General features: G+C 51.6%; 5 protein-coding genes across 5 annotated transcripts; 4 read left to right on the plus strand and 1 right to left on the minus strand.

Moving 5' to 3' along the window:
* Window positions 1–727: 727 nt before the first annotated feature.
* Window positions 728–2353, plus strand: MAM_07760 (Amidase, hydantoinase/carbamoylase; the record flags this gene model as incomplete). Its single annotated transcript, XM_040826558.1, has 4 exons — window positions 728–903; window positions 973–1290; window positions 1378–2205; window positions 2281–2353. 4 exons carry the CDS (start codon window positions 728–730, stop codon window positions 2351–2353), a joined length of 1395 nt encoding a protein of 464 aa, XP_040675510.1.
* Window positions 2354–2958: 605 nt separating this feature from the next.
* On the minus strand, window positions 2959–3877 carry MAM_07761 (uncharacterized protein; the record flags this gene model as incomplete). Its single annotated transcript, XM_040826559.1, has 3 exons — window positions 2959–3318; window positions 3375–3741; window positions 3822–3877. The coding sequence occupies 3 exons, from the start codon at window positions 3875–3877 to the stop codon at window positions 2959–2961; spliced, it is 783 nt and encodes a 260-aa protein (XP_040675511.1).
* Window positions 3878–4577: 700 nt separating this feature from the next.
* MAM_07762 (FAD binding domain protein) lies at window positions 4578–6307 on the plus strand (the record flags this gene model as incomplete). Its single annotated transcript, XM_040826560.1, has 2 exons — window positions 4578–5062; window positions 5122–6307. The coding sequence occupies 2 exons, from the start codon at window positions 4578–4580 to the stop codon at window positions 6305–6307; spliced, it is 1671 nt and encodes a 556-aa protein (XP_040675512.1).
* A 480-nt stretch (window positions 6308–6787) lies between these two features.
* MAM_07763 (IQ calmodulin-binding motif protein) lies at window positions 6788–8695 on the plus strand (the record flags this gene model as incomplete). Its single annotated transcript, XM_040826561.1, has 1 exon — window positions 6788–8695. The coding sequence occupies one exon, from the start codon at window positions 6788–6790 to the stop codon at window positions 8693–8695; it is 1908 nt and encodes a 635-aa protein (XP_040675513.1).
* Window positions 8696–11567: 2872 nt separating this feature from the next.
* On the plus strand, window positions 11568–13352 carry MAM_07764 (zinc carboxypeptidase A 1 precursor; the record flags this gene model as incomplete). Its single annotated transcript, XM_040826562.1, has 1 exon — window positions 11568–13352. The coding sequence occupies one exon, from the start codon at window positions 11568–11570 to the stop codon at window positions 13350–13352; it is 1785 nt and encodes a 594-aa protein (XP_040675514.1).
* Between the last annotated feature and the right edge of the window lie 4887 nt (window positions 13353–18239).

Below are 18239 nucleotides of genomic sequence, written 5' to 3' on the forward strand. Positions count from 1 at the left end.
CACGAGCGACATGTTTCGGCGAGGTAGCGATGGAGAAAGCCCCGACGTGGTAGTAGGGCGACGGAAGACGAAAAAGGCGCGACGGCGCCCCGAAAAACATCTGAGCATGCTCATAATATCATTTGCGGTGATGGGAGGGCACATCAATGCTCTCACTTCAGAGCGTCACCATACCGGCTCTCCTTGTGGGTAATGCTGCCCGTGCGCTGATAGTTCTTGTTCTGGGGGAAGAGAAGAAGATGCGTATTTGCCAAGCTGAAGCTTGGACCACTTTAGATTTTCGTTTGCCTGCCATCCTCAGCGTGCATTTGATGCCTGTGATCCGGGAAGACGAGTAGCATAAAGTGTCGGCGTGTGTTGAAGTTGTTTGCGTGTCGGCAGCGATTTGCACGTCGCGCCCTGCCAGTCCGACATCGGCTGGCACCAGACCTTGTCATTATTCCTGTCTTGGTTCCAACTTCGCCGCTTCTGCGCTGGACATGTCCTGGCAGCTGCGCGGGTGTGAGGTGCCGGCATCGTGTCGGAAGACTGTGTTCCAGGAGGGCGAAGCCCACGCTGTAGACGGAGGGCGTGCACTCGTGTACCAGGCATCACTTTGGTGCTTCCACACTCACACCCGCGTGCGGGGCATCCATCAATTTAAATATCCGCGCGTCCTCAGCGCAGAGTTGCGCAAGTCCATCGTCCTCTCCCCGTCTCCGCCTCGAACTGGATCGCCGCAATCATCATGAACGCTTCACGGCGCCTCTGCCGTGCTTCGCCTGCGGCATTCTCGATGACGAGCCCAGTGCGGCTGTTCTCCACCTCCTGGTCTGGTGACTCCGGTCTGAGGATCAATGCGGGCAGACTCCACGAGACACTTCACCATACGTGCCAATGGGGCGCGGCCCATCGATACGGCGAGTGAGTCGACTTTGGCCCGCGGCCTGTGAGAAGGAGCCTCGAGTTCACGACATGTTTTGACACACACAGGGGCCCAAACGACACCGGCATGTCGCGGCTCGCCCTGTCCGACGACGACGCGCGCGTCCGGCAATGGTTCGCCCAAGAGACGGCCAAGCTAGACTGCCAGTTGACGGTTGACAAGATGGGCAACCAGTTTGCCAGGCGGGCGGGATCGTCCAGATCCGGCGCACCGATGATCGCAATGGGAAGCCACCTCGACACACAGCCGCGCGGTGGTCGCTACGACGGCATCTTGGGCGTCCTCGCGGCCGTCGAGGTGCTCAGGACCTTGAAAGACGCGGGGCACACGACACACCACGACGTTGGCGCCATCAACTGGACCAAGTAACTATCTCCTCCTCCTCACCACGCGCCAGCTGCTCCGTGCTGGACGGACCGAGACCGGGCACGCTTCGGCTAACTGTTGACCAGCGAGGAGGGCGCCCGGTTTCCCAGTTCCATGGTGTCGTCGGGCGTGTGGGCTGGCAACGTCCCCATCGAGAAAGCATGGGGCCTCGCCGACATCTTTGACCCGTCCGTCACTCTTCACTCGGAACTCGTGCGCCACGGCTACCTCGGGAGCGTCGAGTGCTCGAGTGACGCCGCGGCGGGATATCCGCTGACGGCGCACTTTGAGCTGCACATCGAACAGGGGCCTGTGCTCGAACGAACAGGCAGACGGATTGGCGTCGTGCAGGGGGCGCAGGCCTACAAGTGGTTGACCGTGTCGGTGACGGGCCGGGACGCCCACACGGGAACGACGCCGCTGGACATGCGCAGCGATGCGCTGTTGGCCGCGGCCAAGATGATTGCCTCGTCAAATGCCATTGCCAGGAGACACGGCGCGCTCGCGTCCACGGGCGTGGTCAAGATGCCGCCAAACTCGTCCACCAACACGATTGCCTCGGCGGCGACCTTCTCCCTGGACATCCGCCACCCCGAGGACCACGTGGTCGCGCAAGTGCTGAGCGAGTGTCTCGCCTCGTTTGACTGCATCCGCAACGAGGACGGCAGGGGCGTCGAGTACGACTGGTCGCTGGACACTGACTCGGAGGCCACCAAGTTTGACGGAGACTGCATCAGGGCGGTTGAAATGGCGGCCGACGACCTCGTTGGACCGCACGGATGGACCGCGTTGACGAGCGGAGCCGGCCACGACAGCGTGTGTACGAGCAAAAAGGTCCCCACGACCATGATATTCGTCCCCTGCAAGGACGGCGTGAGCCACCACCCCGAGGAGTGTTGCAGCCCTGAGGATTGGTACGTGTGTCCTTCTTTGCTCCTGCTGCGCGGGCACAGGTGCCCGGTTGCTGACCGCAGACTGACTGGGCGCAGCGCCATCGGGGCCCAGGTGTTGTTGCAGGCAGTCATAAATTACGACAAGATGCTGGTGGCAGGCAAGGATTGATCCTGTACGCGCGCCCGATACGTTTGCTGGGGCTAATCGTGCCCGCCCCACTTTATGTGGTTCGGCTAGCAAAAGCCCTCACCACCAAAGGTGGTGCTCGACAGCAAGGCGGGCCGGACACCAAGGCGGGCCAATTTTCAACCTAATAACGCTATTAACCTCTTCGCCTATAATGTACACCCTTCTCGTCCCAAATTTCTAGTAGATCTAGTACAGAATCCAGACGCCATTTACGTGCCTTTTTAGCTGCTTCAAAAAACGTCCTCTTGGCGTGGTTGTGGCGCCTTTTGTCGGCATGCTCTTTATGCTTGCTGTTCGCCTGATGAACTCGAGAAAGGTCTTTGCAAAGGCGTGATTGGAAGGAGAAACGGCGAATGGTTGACGCGACAGGTATGCATTTGTTGGCGGTGACGGGAGGGGAGCCATATGAAGAGGTGCATTATCTGTTGACTGTTTTTCTAGACCGGGAAATAAAAATAGGACATGTATAGAAAACCAGATATTACAGCCCTTTTTAAAAAAAAAATCAAAAAAATCAAAGGTCGTCACTCATTCATTGGAAGCTTCAACGAAAAAAAAAACCCCGGATGTAATTACGCAGCTCATTAAAGATCCACCTGATCAATCGCCGGCCACCATTGAGACCAGGCCCCCTGCTCGTCGAGGTTATTGCTGACTTCCGCGAAAAGCTGGTTCAACAAGGTATTAGTGTCGAGCTCGTGCTCGTGCTCGTGCTCGTGCTCGTGCCCTTGAACCGGCCAAGTCGCCTGCGCCGAGGGCCGCTCCGCGCCCCGAATCTCCCGAGTATGCGCGTCGGATCTATCCACGACACGGAACTCGTGGACAGACTGGTGTAGAGTATCAAAGTCTGCTCGTGTGCGCCCCTGGTATCGTGTCCGGTCCTCGGTTGCTCGCTCGTAGAGCACGGATGCATGGTGTATCGTTTTGATCTTGCGCGTGCCGCCCTCTCAATGTTAGCGCAACGGTGGCCACGGTCGTGTCATGCTTGCGGGCGGCTTACCCATCCGTCGGCGATTTTCCAGACAAGTCGAAACTTTTCCAGGTAGTCGAGACACATTTTGAGACAGTCGCTTGCTCGCGGGCTGCGGCCCAGGTTCATTCGGGGGTATTTCGCCACGTAGAGGTTGAGGTAGCCGGCTGAGAATGCGCAGAACCCGGCAAAGGGCGTCATGAGATGCACGCCACACTCGGAGGCCTCGTGTAGAATGGCGGCGATGTGCTCTGCCGCGCCGAAGAGGAGTCGGGAGCTGTCGTCCCACCAGCCCTCGGGGGCGGGCGCCCCCAGCATGGGCTGGTCGACTGGACCCCGTGGCTCCGACTCCGGGGTCGGCAGGAAGGGGAAGTACTCGCGGTGAAGCATGAGGGTGCTGACAAGGCGTAAGCAGGGGCGGCGGCGGCAAGTTGGGAGCCCCGTCGACCGCTACCGCTGTGGGAAGGGGATTCTTACCTCACGTAGTACAGGAGATTGAGGTAGACGAACGTCTCGCCGAAGCCGAGCGTCATGTGGACGGCCACCGAGTTGCTGGTTCTTGAATACAACACTTGCTGTGCGTCGACGCGCGGATGTTTCGTGGTCGCGACCAAAACCGCGCCTGTTCATTGCATGCATTCAGACGACCAAGGCACCGAGTACACGACTTGAAATTGCTCGCCGGATCGCAGCATTGCTGCTGCGTCAGTTCCCGTGCTGTCGGACAAGGAGGTTTGGCCTCTGCTGTCCAAACGAGTCGGTGGACATGTGTCGGCCGCATGAAGCTGTAATTAGAAAAGGTTCTTTTAGCTGACTGACTGGGCAGTTTCTATAAGTTTGCTATTCGTAAAAAAACACTTCCACACGGCACGGGCAGAACGACCGAGAAGGCACAGAACACAGGGCTTGTTCTCTCACTCTCGGCCAGTCTCTGTCTTCTCCTCCGTAGTTGAGGCCCTACACGTCGGAGAAAGTTGAACCGAGAAACCCTGATGGCTACAAGACCATCAAGGTAGGCCAGGAACGGTGCGGCACAGCACGCAAGCCCCAGAATGACGGCAAATCGTCAAACTCAAGCCCACAAGGGTTCTCATCGGCAGAGACGCTTAAAAGAGGCCCCCCAGCCGATATAAATGTCCACACCACGGAACCGGCTCCCCGTGTCCTCATCCCGCCCCTCGAACTGTTCTCTGCTTGACGCTATTGACAGCCTATTTTATCACCTCCCCCCCAATGGCCGACACAGAGGTTTACGACGTCATCATCGTGGGCGCCGGGCCATGCGGACTCGCGACGGCCGCCCGCCTCCGCGAGCACACGCCAGCGGCGCTCTTCACCGACGAGGAGCACCGCCGGTTTCACTGGATCGGCAAGTACGGGGACAAGGTCAGCCTGAAGCACGTCCGCAGCGGCAAGACGTCCTCGCCGCGCCGCGGGGCGTGCCGCCCCGAGTACAAGATGATGGTGCTCGACGGCACCGACGACAAGTGGCTCGGCCGCTGGAACGAGCTCTTTGGCCTGTACGATATTTCGCACCTGAGGAGCCCGGTGCTGTGGCACGTCGATCCGCTTGACCGCGACTCGCTGCTGGCCCACGCGTACTCTGAGGGGCGGGAGGACGAGCTGGTCGAGATCCGCAACTGCGTTGGCAAGGAGATCAGCAAGCATGCCAGGAAGAAGAAGAAGCAGAAAGCTGGAGGTCGGCATTGCGGCAAAAAGTGGGTGCCCTCTTGAGCCGTTCGAGGAGAGACGTGATCCGGGCTGACATGTGAAAAAGGCAGGAAGCGAGAGTGGCCATCAACTTGCGCGACAAGAACGACTACTACACGCCGTCGCAGTCGCTGTTTTGCGACCACTGCCGGTGCGTCGCGACGAGATATGGCCTGGATCGGGGCCTCATCAGAAAGGAGGTGCTGGTAGACGTCGACTACGGCGTCGTGCGAGGCGTGTCGGTCCAGGAACAGAGCCTGTTCACGGTGACAACTCGCACCGGGAGGCGGTTCCACTGCAAGACGCTGGTCCTCGCGGTCGGCGCCGCCAACGAGCCAGACGTTCCCCGGATGCCATCCGTGCCCGAGGGCGCGGGGGAGCTCGGCCAAGCGTGCCACAGCATGCAAATCAAGACGTTTCCCGACGCCGTTGTGCGGCAACGCATGGCTGCCGGCCGGCGAACCCACGTCCTGGTGGTGGGAGGAGGACTGACGTCTGCGCAGCTATCCGACCTCGCGATCCGCAGGGGCGTGACCAAGGTGTGGCACATGATGCGCGGGCCGTGCCGGGTGAAGCACTTCGACGTCCATCTCGAGTGGATGGGCAAGTACAAGAACACGGAGCAGGCGCGGTTTTGGCTTGCCGACTCGGACGAGGAGAGGCTGGCCATGATCAAGGCGGCCCGGGGCGGCGGCAGCATCACGCCTCTCTTCAACAAGCGCCTGCGGAGACATGTCGCGGCCGGGAGACTGGTGCTCCTGGAGCGGACTCGCTTGCTCGATGCGACGCTGGTGCAGGCCGAAGACGGCGCGGGCGGCGCGTGGACCGTCGTCACGGATCCGCCCGTGGCAGACATGCCGTCCTTTGACTACATTTACTTTGCGACCGGCATCCAGACCGACGTGTCCAGGCTGCCTTATCTGAAGACGATGCGGGACAAGCACCCCATCCAAACCCACGGGGGCCTCCCCTGCATCAATGACGACTTGATGTGGAACGACGGGGTTCCGCTGTTCCTCTTGGGGAGGCTGTCGGCGTTGAGGCTGGGGCCGGCCGCTCCCAACGTCGGCGGCGCGAAGCTGGGGGCGGAACGAGTCGCCTGGGCCATTGAAGCGTCGGTGAAGCCGTCGGGGGGGGAGGAGGAGGAGGAGGAGCAGGAGCAGGACGACGGTGACGGCGGCGTGGCGAGCTATCTTTCCGGCCATGGCAACATGTACAGCGTTCTCGCGGGGGACGCCAGCTCGGCAGCTTGACAAGGGTCGTGACGAGCCGCGACCCGCGAGCCGCGAGCCGCGACCCGCGTGTGGAGGAGGAGGAGGAGTCGTCGTGGTCCGCGGACCCCGCCGACGTGCTGGGGCAACGGGGACAAGATGCCGCCGGCGTCTGTGACTGGCTGCAAAGTCCCCTCTGCGGTAGCATCCAAGGTGGAGTGGGAATTGGGAACGCCAAACGGGTGTGGCAACGTCTCAGCCCAGCTTGCACAGCCACACTCTCCGTCGTAACTTGTGCCGTGCATCTCGCAACGACAACAACCCACACGTCATGACGTTATTCGGTTGCCGCTTAGCCGGCCGAGACCAAACAGGTAGGTTGGTATAAACGTGGTGGAGGTGAATTGGTTGACAGAGTGCGCGGCGAGATGCTCGAGACGGACAAGCATCAGACGTTGTCGTGTCCTAGACAGACAACAACCAGATAGCATCGGCTCGTCCTTGATCTCATCCATCGACGACATGGTCTCGGACCGGGTCCGCAAACTCGTCCACGACACCAAGACCGTCACCTCCGTCTGGGCACAGGACCCCTCGAGACCCCCGAGCGACATCATCAAGCAGCTCTACGGCGCGCTCAGACGGGACCGGAACTGCGATGGAAGCGAGTATCGCCAGCCTGCCTCTGCAGAGGCACAACAAGCAGCGCTGAACTGCGGCAACTGGGGGCCGACCAAACCAAGCCCTCTCTTCTTGCAGGCCTTTGCCGACGCTCTCAACTGCCTCGACGCAGATGCGCTCTCGGGGGTCGTGTCGCCGCCCTTGATGGGATCGCACGGCACCATACCGCTGACCGTCATCGCGCCCGTGGCCGACGTCGTCCGCCACTGCTCGAATCTCATTGCCCGCGCCGAGAGGGAGGTCTTCTTCATCACCTGCGCCTGGTCGCCTTCGGTCGCACAAGGGCTGATCCGAGCCTCCCTGCTGGAGCTGTCGCGAAGGTCGGCCGCGCGAGGGCGCCGCGTCACCGTCAACTTGATGTACGACAGCGCAGGGCCGTCCAACCTGGCCGACTCGCACCACCGAGTGAGGCCGGGGACCTACGCGTCCAAATCCGTGCAGCTTCCCGGCCCGGACGAGATTCCCAACGTCGACCTCGAGGTGACGAGCCTGCACACCCTGCCGCTGGGGACGCTCCACGCAAAGTTTTGCGTCGTGGACCGCAAGATGGCGGCGGTCATGAGCAACAACATGCAGGACAATGACAATCTCGAAATGATGATCCACCTCGAGGGCCCCATTGTCGACAGCATCCACGACACCGCCGTCATCACCTGGTACAAGAGTCTCGCGTCGTCGCTGCCGCCCGAGGACCAGCTCCCGGCCTCCGCTGGCGGCCTTCCCACCGAGGACCACGCGGAGCGCCATCTCCATCCGCGCGGCCCGACGGCGAGCCAAGTCGCGCTCGTCGGGGAGGCGGAGGCGCGGGCGCAGTCGCAGGCGCCGCTCGCAAAGCACACGCCAGAAGACGCCCACTTCGACCACGACCTCGCCGGCGAAGTCGTCCGCGTCCAGGGCAGCTACTCGGCCAAGCCCAACGAGACGCGCCTGCAGGCCGTCAACCGACAGCTCAACACGTCGGTCAAGACGCCCGTCGCGCCCACGGGCCCCGAGGTCGCCGACGGCGAGGAGATGACGCCGTACATGGCCACGGCCACGCCGGGCCCGGTTCCCATGGCCATGGTGTCGCGCCCCCCCTACGGGTGCTTCGGCTCGAGCAACGGCTACGTCCCGCAAAACGAGGCGTGGCTGTCGCTCATACGCAACGCCCAGCGGAGCATCTTCATACAGACGCCGGACCTCAACGCGGCGCCGCTGATTCCCGCCCTGAGGGCCGCCCTGAGGCGCGGCGTCCAGGTCACGTACTACGTGTGCTTCGGCTACAACGACCTGGGCGAGATGATCCCCGGCCAGGGCGGCACCAACGACCAAGTGTCCCGGTCGCTGGTCGGCTCCCTGCCGCCCGACGGGCCGGAGCGAGCCCTGCTGCAGGTGTACAACTACGTCGGGAGGGACCAGGACCGCCCCATCCACCACCGGTTCAGGGCGCGCTCGTGCCACATCAAGCTGCTCATAGCGGACGGCAGCGTCGGCATCCAAGGCAGCGGCAACCAGGACACGCAGTCGTGGTTCCACAGCCAAGAGGTCAACGTCATGGTCGACAGCGAGGAGATTTGTCGTGCGTGGCGGGCGGGGATCGACAGGAACCAGAACACAAGCGCCTTTGGCAGGGTCGCCGCCGACGGACTCTGGAGGGACGAGAATGGGCAACCCGGCGAGGGGTACATGGGCGATCCCGGAAAGGTCCAGGGGCTCGTCAGGGGCGTCGTCGGCATGGTGAGCAAGATGGAAGGCCTGGGCGGGTTTTAGCCTTGACGCGCATTTGATCAAGTCAAAGAGCTGTCGTGGCCTGCAACTAGGTCAAGTCGGTATTGACTGGAAAGAGGGCTGGGCTGGTGCTCGGACACGGTCGCGTGAGGAAGACGACGGGTGCCACGATGGGTCAAGGGGTCAATATCACCACGCGGGAACTTCTCACGCCATTCTTTAGCCCGTGAACGCTCGGTGATGTAGTCGTCAGCAGCGCGCGTCTTGAAACCAGGGCACTAGCAGGTCCCAGGAACGACGAGCACCCTCTTGGTACAAATATATTGCGCTTGCGCTTCCGTTTGATGAAAGCACAGCCCCGCGGCCCTGAGCGAGAACTACGCGCCAGGCCGGATTCATGGCCCTTGGACGCAACAAGGACATGATGGGCTTCAACGGGGGAGAAGCTGGCAGTGACCTCTTGTTGTCCAATACATTGACGGTGCGAAGCATTTGACAAGAACCAATGGCCAACAGCAAGCCCGGCACCAAGTATGCAGCCGGTGCTGTTTTCCCGAGTACGCGTAAACCGGATACGGATACGAGCGACGCAGTCGCCCCTTGGGGTCGCAGAGGGAAAAGGGAGCACAAGAAATATATTACGACCTTCCAATATACCTGTTACTGGTCTGCCTTCCAATGTCTACTGCTGTTTGAATTCCCTGGCCCGAGGACGCGGTGGGAGCTAGAACAAACCTCAGACCCCGTGTTCCTCCAAGGGCGGAAAGATGTCTCGACGGAAAATATTCTTGGTCGTACACGAGTGAGTGGGTAACAAACGACATGACCTGTTGCCATCAAATGAGCCGCGTAATACGGCACCCGGAGCCGGTCCTTTGCCAGGAATTTGAACCTACGTCTGCGGCAGCTTCTATAAACTATTAATCTACTAGTACCAGCACTTTATTAAGCTAGCAGAAAGCTAAGTCTACTATTCTGTCGTCCTTTCGGCTGTGCCTAACGAACGTCCTCTGACAGTGGCTCCCTCGCAGAAAGGCCGGACCGCCGGTGGTATCCCACTGGTTTTTCACAACAGGAAACGCACCGTCGCGGGACAGATCCAAACAAGGATTCGTGACGTGCTGGAAAGGGGTGCCCTGGCTAGACCCGTCCCGGAAGGGGTTTTGGTTTTCCAAACAATGCCGACGACACACGTGCGGATGGCGACGTGTACACCTGTACTCTGCCGGGGGAAATCGGGACAATGGACTACGACTCCATGCTCGACGGCAAGCTCCAGGACCTCGTACCGAGTCACTTTCCCTCTGTTCCTTGAGCGTGAGGGTTGCGTTCTAGTCGGACAGCGGCGAATGGCCAAGTAGAATTCAAACGGGCGCAGTTGCAACGACGGATGGAAAGCTTCCACTCTCCAACGTGCGCGGCGGTCGACTCTGATGCCTCCGGTTGGCTCTGACGTGACGGCGCAGGCCCTTTCAATGCGCGTATTTCGACGAACAGTTGCTCGTCGCGGGACTCGCGGCGACGAATGGGGTGTGACGTCATTCCGAGGAGGCCGCCGCGGCAATCGAGGGCTGCCAGCTGCCCTAGACCTTGATGTCACGTGGCGGCACGGAGTACAGAGTACGGGGTTCAGGTCCTGCCGTTCCGCCCCCACCGGGGAGAGACGAGGGAGCGGCTCCGGTGGGAGCTCGACGACCGGACCGGCGGAGCGGGAACCAGAAAATATGCCCAGACAGCTCGCCGAACGTCACGAGTACGGGCATCTTTGTCCGTGGAGGTTTTCTCCTCTGCGTGAGTCGTCTGTCGCAGCAAGTTTTTGAGACTCCACCGTTCCCCACTTTGCAAACTAGAATCAGAAATCGGCCTGGAGCCGACGATTCAAGGGAAATAAACCGGGAAAAGTGTCGAGTCAGACGCGTGGATAGCCGGCTGGACTGCGCCGGTGGTGTGGTACACGTGATTCACAATATCGCTCGTGCGAGGGCATGAAATTAAGGATATTTACGCAATGCCAGTTGCGGCGGTGTATGAATCGAGCGTCAATGCAGCAGGCAGGCAGGCAGGCAGGCAGGCAGGCAGGCAGGGCTGGACTGGACGGGATGGTAAAAAGTAAAATTGAGAGGTGGGCGCTTGGCATGCCGCTGAGCTGGGCCGGCGTGTCGCCCAGGGTGGCAAGAGATTCACGCCATCACGATGATGTGACTATGTTGATGTTGTTGTCATGTTTTTTGTGTTGTCGTTATGTAGTGTGTTGTTATATAGTTATTATTATATAGTTGTCTTGTCATCTTATTGTGTTATACACTTGTGTTATTATTATAGTTGTCCCTGCTGTGTACGTCTAAACGCTAAGCGCTGCATTTTGCATTTTGCCTTTTGCCTTTTGCCTTTTGCACTTTACTTCAAACGGCAGATTATGACACGACAGCTGGGCAAAACATCAGAGGTGCGACGAAATAACTGCCGGCCGCGCATGACCATGGAAGTGGACACAACCTAGTTTCAAATTAAGAGAGACGAGAGAGAAGAATTAAAAAAAAAAAAGTGGTCATCTTGGCGACGCGCGTATTCTGCTTAACCTCCACTGACTGGCAAACTACTGAATCCCCTAGTCCTAGCCGCGGCATGAATGTCGCATCTACAGTCTCGTCTGTAATCGTGTCTCTTTTCGTGGTGGTTTTTCAGCTGCGCGCGTGGGGCTAGTAATTTCCTAGGTTCTGGACTCTGGACTCTGGATTTCTTTATATCACCCCGTAGGAAGCACCTAGATTAGATGGAAGGGGTCAAGTTGGACCACGCGTCTACTACAGAGGCACAACCAAAGAATCGCTGTAACAACAACAGCAAACACATCACGTCTCTCCTTTCGTCCCTCTCTTGATAGTCGACCCACTCGCCTCCGGAGCAAGACGCCATGAAGCTCCAAACCGCTCTCTGGTTCGCGGCCTTGGGCCACGTCGCCAACGGCTGTCTCCTCCCCGAGGAGATGGGCGACGGCGACAGCAAGCCGGTCGGTCTCGAACGGCGCCAGAGGGGCGGAGATTACGTGCCCATCGGCAAAGGAGACCGTTTCGAGCACAAGGTGCCCTGGGGCCTTGGCTCCGACCCTCAAGCCTTCAAAGACGCTTCTCAGCTGTCCATCCTGAGCCTCGCTGAAATCGAGTCGGCGCTCAAGCGCCTCGAAAAGGCGTACCCGGGCAAGATGACGCTCACCGAGGCAGAAAAAAAGACGTTCGAGAACCGCCCCATCTACTACGCAGTCGTCGGCTCCCAGTCGCCCGCGGTCTTCCTCACCAGCGGCATCCACCCCCGCGAGCGCGGAGGACCAGACGCCATGGTGTACCTGATTGCGGACCTCCTCTGGGCCGACAAGAAGAACGCGGGCCTGAGGTACGGCAGCAGGGAGTACAGCGTCCAGCAGGTCCGCCGGGTGCTAAGCGCGGGCATCGCCGTCATCCCGGCCGTAAACCCGGACGGAATCCACCACGACCAGACGACCAACTCGTGCTGGCGCAAGAACCGCCGGTCCTTTGGCAAGCACGGCGTCGGCGTCGACATCAACCGCAACTTTAACGTCCTCTGGGATTACGAGCGCATATTTAGTCCGAGTGCTGGCGTGCGCTCCCGGATGAGCAAAACCCCTTGGGCACCTTCGTACATCGGGCCGAGTCCCTTCTCGGAGCCCGAGACGCAGAGCGTCAACATCGTCTTTGAGAGGGTAAGGTCGCTGCGGTGGTATCTCGACCTTCACTCCTACTTGGGACAGGTCCTCTACGGGTGGGGAGACGACTACACGCAGACGACGGACCCGGGCATGAGCTTCCGCAACAGGAAATACGACGGCCAGCGCGGGCTCAAGGGAGACATGTACAAGGAGTACATGGAGCCCGAGGACTTTGATGCCCAAAAGGCCGCCTCGAAGCGCATGGTCAGGGCCATGAACCGCGAGGCCAACGAGGACCGGTACATGGCGGCCGAGATCATGGACCTGTACCCGGCGCTGGGCAGCACCGACGAGGCCCTGGCCAAGTACTACAGCCATTCATGCGGCAGCAACAGAATCAATGCCTTGACCTTTGAGTTCGGCAAGAACAAGACGTACACCGGCAATTGCCAGGAGTATTTCTACCCCAAACGAACGGAGTACAAGGACGACCTCACTTACATCATGGTGGGACTGATGGAGTTTCTGCTCAACGCCGCAGAAGAGCAAGCAAAGGTCAAGACGTGGAGCCAGGGCTGCGACGCATCGTCACAGCAGCCGACGCCCAAGCCGGAGCAGCAGGGCTCCGGCAAGGATACGCCCGAGCTGCAAAAGTGCAGCGATCAGTACCGGGCCGCGGTTAAACGGTGTCGAGACGAAGACGAACCCTGCATAGCCAGGATCCGTCACGAGGCCTACCAATGCATACAGCGGGCGAACCAATACTGTCTACAAAAGTATTCGCCCACGTGGAGAAAGTGCCAAAATTTTGCATGCCGACATGATGTCAGGAAGAACTTTCAAGATTGCGAGAGACAACAAGGGACAAAAAGGGAACGCGAGCAAGACCTCGTGCCGGGGATTAAAGGGCATGCCCTGTGTGTCAAGAGACGCCGCAAAGTCTATGATGACTGCACTGCGGGTGGGGGAGGATCTAAGTGTAACGAGAAAGCTGTGGATGGATATGTGCTGTGTGAGCTCCAGATACCTGTGTAGCAAGCTGCGAAGAACTTGACCAGAGTAGCCTCGCCATGCTCTAGTGCTAGCTGAAGGGGGGGGATACTAGGCCGGCGACGTGTATTCGCGACAAACGAAGTCCTCCCGCGTATACACACGTACATGACATGTCCCGTGGTGCGTAACCTGACCCAGTGACTGAGGCGCCTTGGTCATCGTGGCCCTGGGCCCCGTTGCCCGGCGTTGCTCGTTGTAGCCGGTCCCGGATAGATGGAACAACAGAAAAGGGGACGACTCACGAGCCTGTGTCGTGCGGCAAAATACTGCAGGCTGAGCATGACTATAGGGGTGGATACGACTGGTTTGAAGTCAAAGAGACGAGAGAGAAGTTGCCCCAAAAAGAGAGTTTATCTCTGCGACATGTGAATTCTACTTCCCCTTGACCTTGCTACCTGCGCATTAAGAAGTTCCCTGCTCCTAGCTGACGCATAAATATCGCATCTATAGTAGTGCTAACTATAGTTTTACTTTACTTTGTAGTAGCTTCTTAGCCATCTTCTCTATATACATAGAGCCTAGAATTTCCCTCTAGACTCTAAGCTCTAGAGTCTTATAAATAGCCCTAAAGGAGGAAAATATATCTAAGAGGTTAGACATACTTCTGCTACAAAATATATCTAGAGGAAACGCTCTCCTTTTTCAGCCTATATCATTTACCTACTGTTCCCTTCCAACTCCTCGCGCCATCACTATATTGTTTGCCTAGCCCTGCTGCTCGGCGCCGCGGGTGTGACAAGGGCTGGTTATAGAGATTATGGCTTAGAGCGAATAACTTGCATTCACACATGGAGTATCGTCTAGTCTCAAACGTCCCTCGTTCCTCAACCAGACGGACCCGACCAACAAGGGCTTTATATACAAGATGGACCCTATGTGTGTAACCTGACTGGGCAGCTAAGGGGTGACGGCCCTTTGCGTCTCGTTGCCTTGGTGCCCGAGCCTAATAGTGGCCTATGAGGGCGTCGTGATAGCTGCAACCTTTGTGCATCGCAGCTAGTCATGTAGTTAGGGCTTAGTTAAACTAATACTTAAATTATGATAAAATAGTTTAAAAAGGTTTTCTTACTAGAAATAACACTTAAAAACCTCTCCTTATAGTATTTTTTTATTTTAAATAGCACTAAGCTATATATTTTAATTAAATTAATATATACTACTTATATTAATTATATATAGCTTCTTTTTCTTTTAGCTAATATATTATATATTATATAGCTACTAAATATAAGTATTTTTAGGCTTTTAAAGACGTACTATTATTAATAGTAAGCTAGCTTTATTTATTTTCCTATATTATTACTATAGTAAAAATAGTAATTTATTTAAGTCTATAAGAAAGCCTTTAAGAAAGTCTTTATAATAATAAATATTTAAGCTAGATTTTAAGCTACTAGTTTTTGTTTTATTAATAGCCTCTATAGCGTAGTAGTTAAGCGCTATAGAGCTCTGTCCCGCTCTATAGAGAGCTAGTTTAAACCCAGCTAAAAGCACTTAAATTTTTAGCCTAGTTACCTAGAAATTTAGTTAACTTATAAACTTTTTTTTATAATTAAGAGGTAGAATTAAGCTAAGCCTACCTTAAAAATTAGCTAGTAGAGCCTAGAGCTTTAGAGCTAGGGAAAATTAAGCTAGTATATAATATAGCTGCTATATATTATACTAAGGTAATAAAGTTAAAGATAAATAGAGAGAAATATATAGTTTAGTATTAATTATATAATAAAAATGCTTTATATTATAATATAATATAAAGCCTAAATATAAGACAGTAGTAAGCAGAGTTTTTCTTTCTATTAGAGAGTTTTCTAGGCTTAAAATAAAAAGCAGATATACTAGTTATATAGCTATAACAGCTATCTAGAGTAATAAATATATTTTATTAATATTAAGAGAGTACTTTAATTTATTATTTAAAATAATAGTAATAATAAGTTTATAATATTAAACTAGTAGAAAATTAATAAGTAGTAGCTTTAGTAAATAATTTATAATAGTAAGTATAATAGACTTCAGCTGTAGGCTTAAGTAGGTATAAAGCACTATATTAGTGCTTTATTAAATACTCTTTAAATATAATATATATTAAATCTATATATATATATATATAATAAGTAGAAAAGAGAGAATAGAGAGCTTTCTCTTTCTCTCTTTTCTCTTCTTAAGTTTATAGTTAATACTAGTAATACTTATATATAGTTACTTATAAAGCTAGTTCTTAATATACTATAAACTTTATTTTATTATAATAAATAAATCGCTGGGCGCCATACAGACGGAGAACAATTGTGTCCCACGATTACAGGTAACGTCAGGGAAAAGTGCGCCCTATGCGACAGAGCACACTCAGCCTAGGACTGAGCCTGCCCCGTCCTAAAGAAGCACTAAGATAAGGCTAAAGAGAGATACCTAGAACGCCTAATAAAGTTCGCAGACTACTAACACTTAGACTACTACTACTAGTAGATTATAATTAACTCTAACTTAAAGTTAGGCAGAGAATAGCCTACCTAGAAGAGAGGCTGTTTACTAGAGAGTAGAAATAAAACTAAGAATATAATACTTCTAGCTTAATAACTAGCTAGTATTTTACTATATATAAGCTGCTTTTTATTGCTAAGAAATACTATAATACTAAGAATTAATATTATTCTACTCTCTTAAAATACTTAAGATACTATATTAAAATATTAATAAAAAAATAACTTTATTTATATAGTGCTTTGCTACTAGCTTAATATTAACTTAATAGTAATATAAAAATAGAAATAAATAAAATAAAGCTAGCCTTTTAGCCTAGAGCTTAATAACTATAAGCTAGTATATTACTAAGGCAGAAATATAGTATATATTTATACTTAATATAAGCCTAGCTTATAGTTAGTTAAGAATAATAGTAAAGACTAAGCTAATATAAAAATTAAGGGAATTAAAGTTATATTACTATACTTAGAACTTTATAAAAGTAAGAAGTAAAATATATCTTTATATAATATAAAGGCAAGAGAAGCTTAAGATAAGTATATATTAGTTAGAGACTTTAACCTTAAGTACTTACTTTAAAATAAGCTAAAGAGAACTAGCTAGAGCTATAAAGAACTACTAGTAATAATAGCTTAATAGTAGCTTAGCTTAGTAATACTAAAAGAAGAACTTATAAGGCAAAAATATAAAGATAAAAATAGTACTATTAACTTAACTTAAGTATATAGACTAAATAGTATAATAACTTTAGAAGATAGTAAATAAAGCTATACTAAAAAAAGCACTAAAGCTTTCTTACTAGAAATAGTAGTAAAGTTAATATATAATAAAGATAATATTAAATATAAAAAAAGTAAGATAAATATAGTACTATAAATAAATAATAGCTAACTAGAAATACTACCTAGAGGCTAACTTAATATAAAGCTAAATTACTACTAAGAAATATAAAAGTACTTAGTATAAAACTCTTTACTATATAAATATAAGAAATAATAAAATATAGCAGCTAGAAAGATAAGCCTACTTATATAGCTATATACTACTTAAACTTATATAGCTTTTAGCTCTACTTTATAATAAAGAACTTAATATAGCTAACTTAGCTATATATTTCTAGCTATATACTTAGAGAAAAAGGTAGATATTCTTACTATATAATTCTTTCTAAAGCTAACTACTAATATTAATAATATAATAAACTTAGCTTTTAGCTTTCTACTAGCTTAATAGTATATTTATACTAGTAAACTAATAGTTTATAAATACTAATATATATAAAGCCTTTATAAAGATAGTAAGCTAGAAAGCCTCTAGAGATAATAAAATACTAGCTAGCTTTCTAAAAGCTTATAAAGCTCTCTTTATAAATATTTTTACCTACTTACTAGCTAAAGTAGCTAAATATACTTATTTTCTAGCTTAGTTTCAAACTACTAAAGTAGTTATTCTTTATAAGCCTAGGAAAATACTTATAGACTTAAAGTAAGCTAAAAAGTAGTACTTTATATTACTACTTAATATTATAAGTAAAGTATTAAAGACTATAATAGCAGCTTAAATTATAGCTATTACTAAAGTAGAGAGTATACTACTAAATATATAAATAAGTAATAAAGCTAATAAGTTAATAGAGGTTATACTAAGAGTAGTTACTAAAGTAGTAAAAATAGCTTAAAGCTAGTATAGTATTACCTTACTACTATAGCTAGATATTAGTAAAGTATTTAATATAGTTAGCTACTTAAAGCTACTTACTATATTACTTAAAGTAAAAGTACTAAAATAACTTATAGCTTATATTTAAGCTATTATTAACTTAAAAATAAGCTAGCTTTACTTTAATAAATAAATATTAAAAGTATACTAAATTCTAGCTAAAGTACTATAAAGCTGAGCTTGCCTTTATTACTTATTCTCTTTCTTTTATATATTATACTACTATATATCTAGCTTTAAGCAGCTAATATAACTATAGTAGTAGGCTTTACTAATAATATAAATATTTTAGTATTTAGAAGAAATATAAAGTAGACTTAGAGGCAGCTTAAGAGCGCTTAAAATATATATATAGCTTAGGCAAGAGAAATAAAAGTTAAATTTAACTTAGTAAAAAGTAAGCTGCTATACTTTAGCTAAGCTAAAAAGCTATACTAAACTTAAATATAGCTAGGCGCTAATAAAATTATACTTAAAAAGAGCTATAAGTTTCTAAGTATTTAAATTAATAAAAAGCTAAAGTAGAACTATTATAAAGCTTAAATAAAAAAGAAATTAGCTATATAGTAGCTTACTCTTACTATACTTTTAGCCTTAGCTTAAAGTAGTATATACTTTAGTAGAAAAGCTCTTTATATAGTAGTAAGTATTATTACTTATAGTATA

The sequence above is a fragment of the Metarhizium album genome (genome assembly GCF_000804445.1).
Source record: "Metarhizium album ARSEF 1941 chromosome Unknown scaffold_35, whole genome shotgun sequence".
NCBI classification, from domain to species: domain Eukaryota; kingdom Fungi; phylum Ascomycota; class Sordariomycetes; order Hypocreales; family Clavicipitaceae; genus Metarhizium; species Metarhizium album.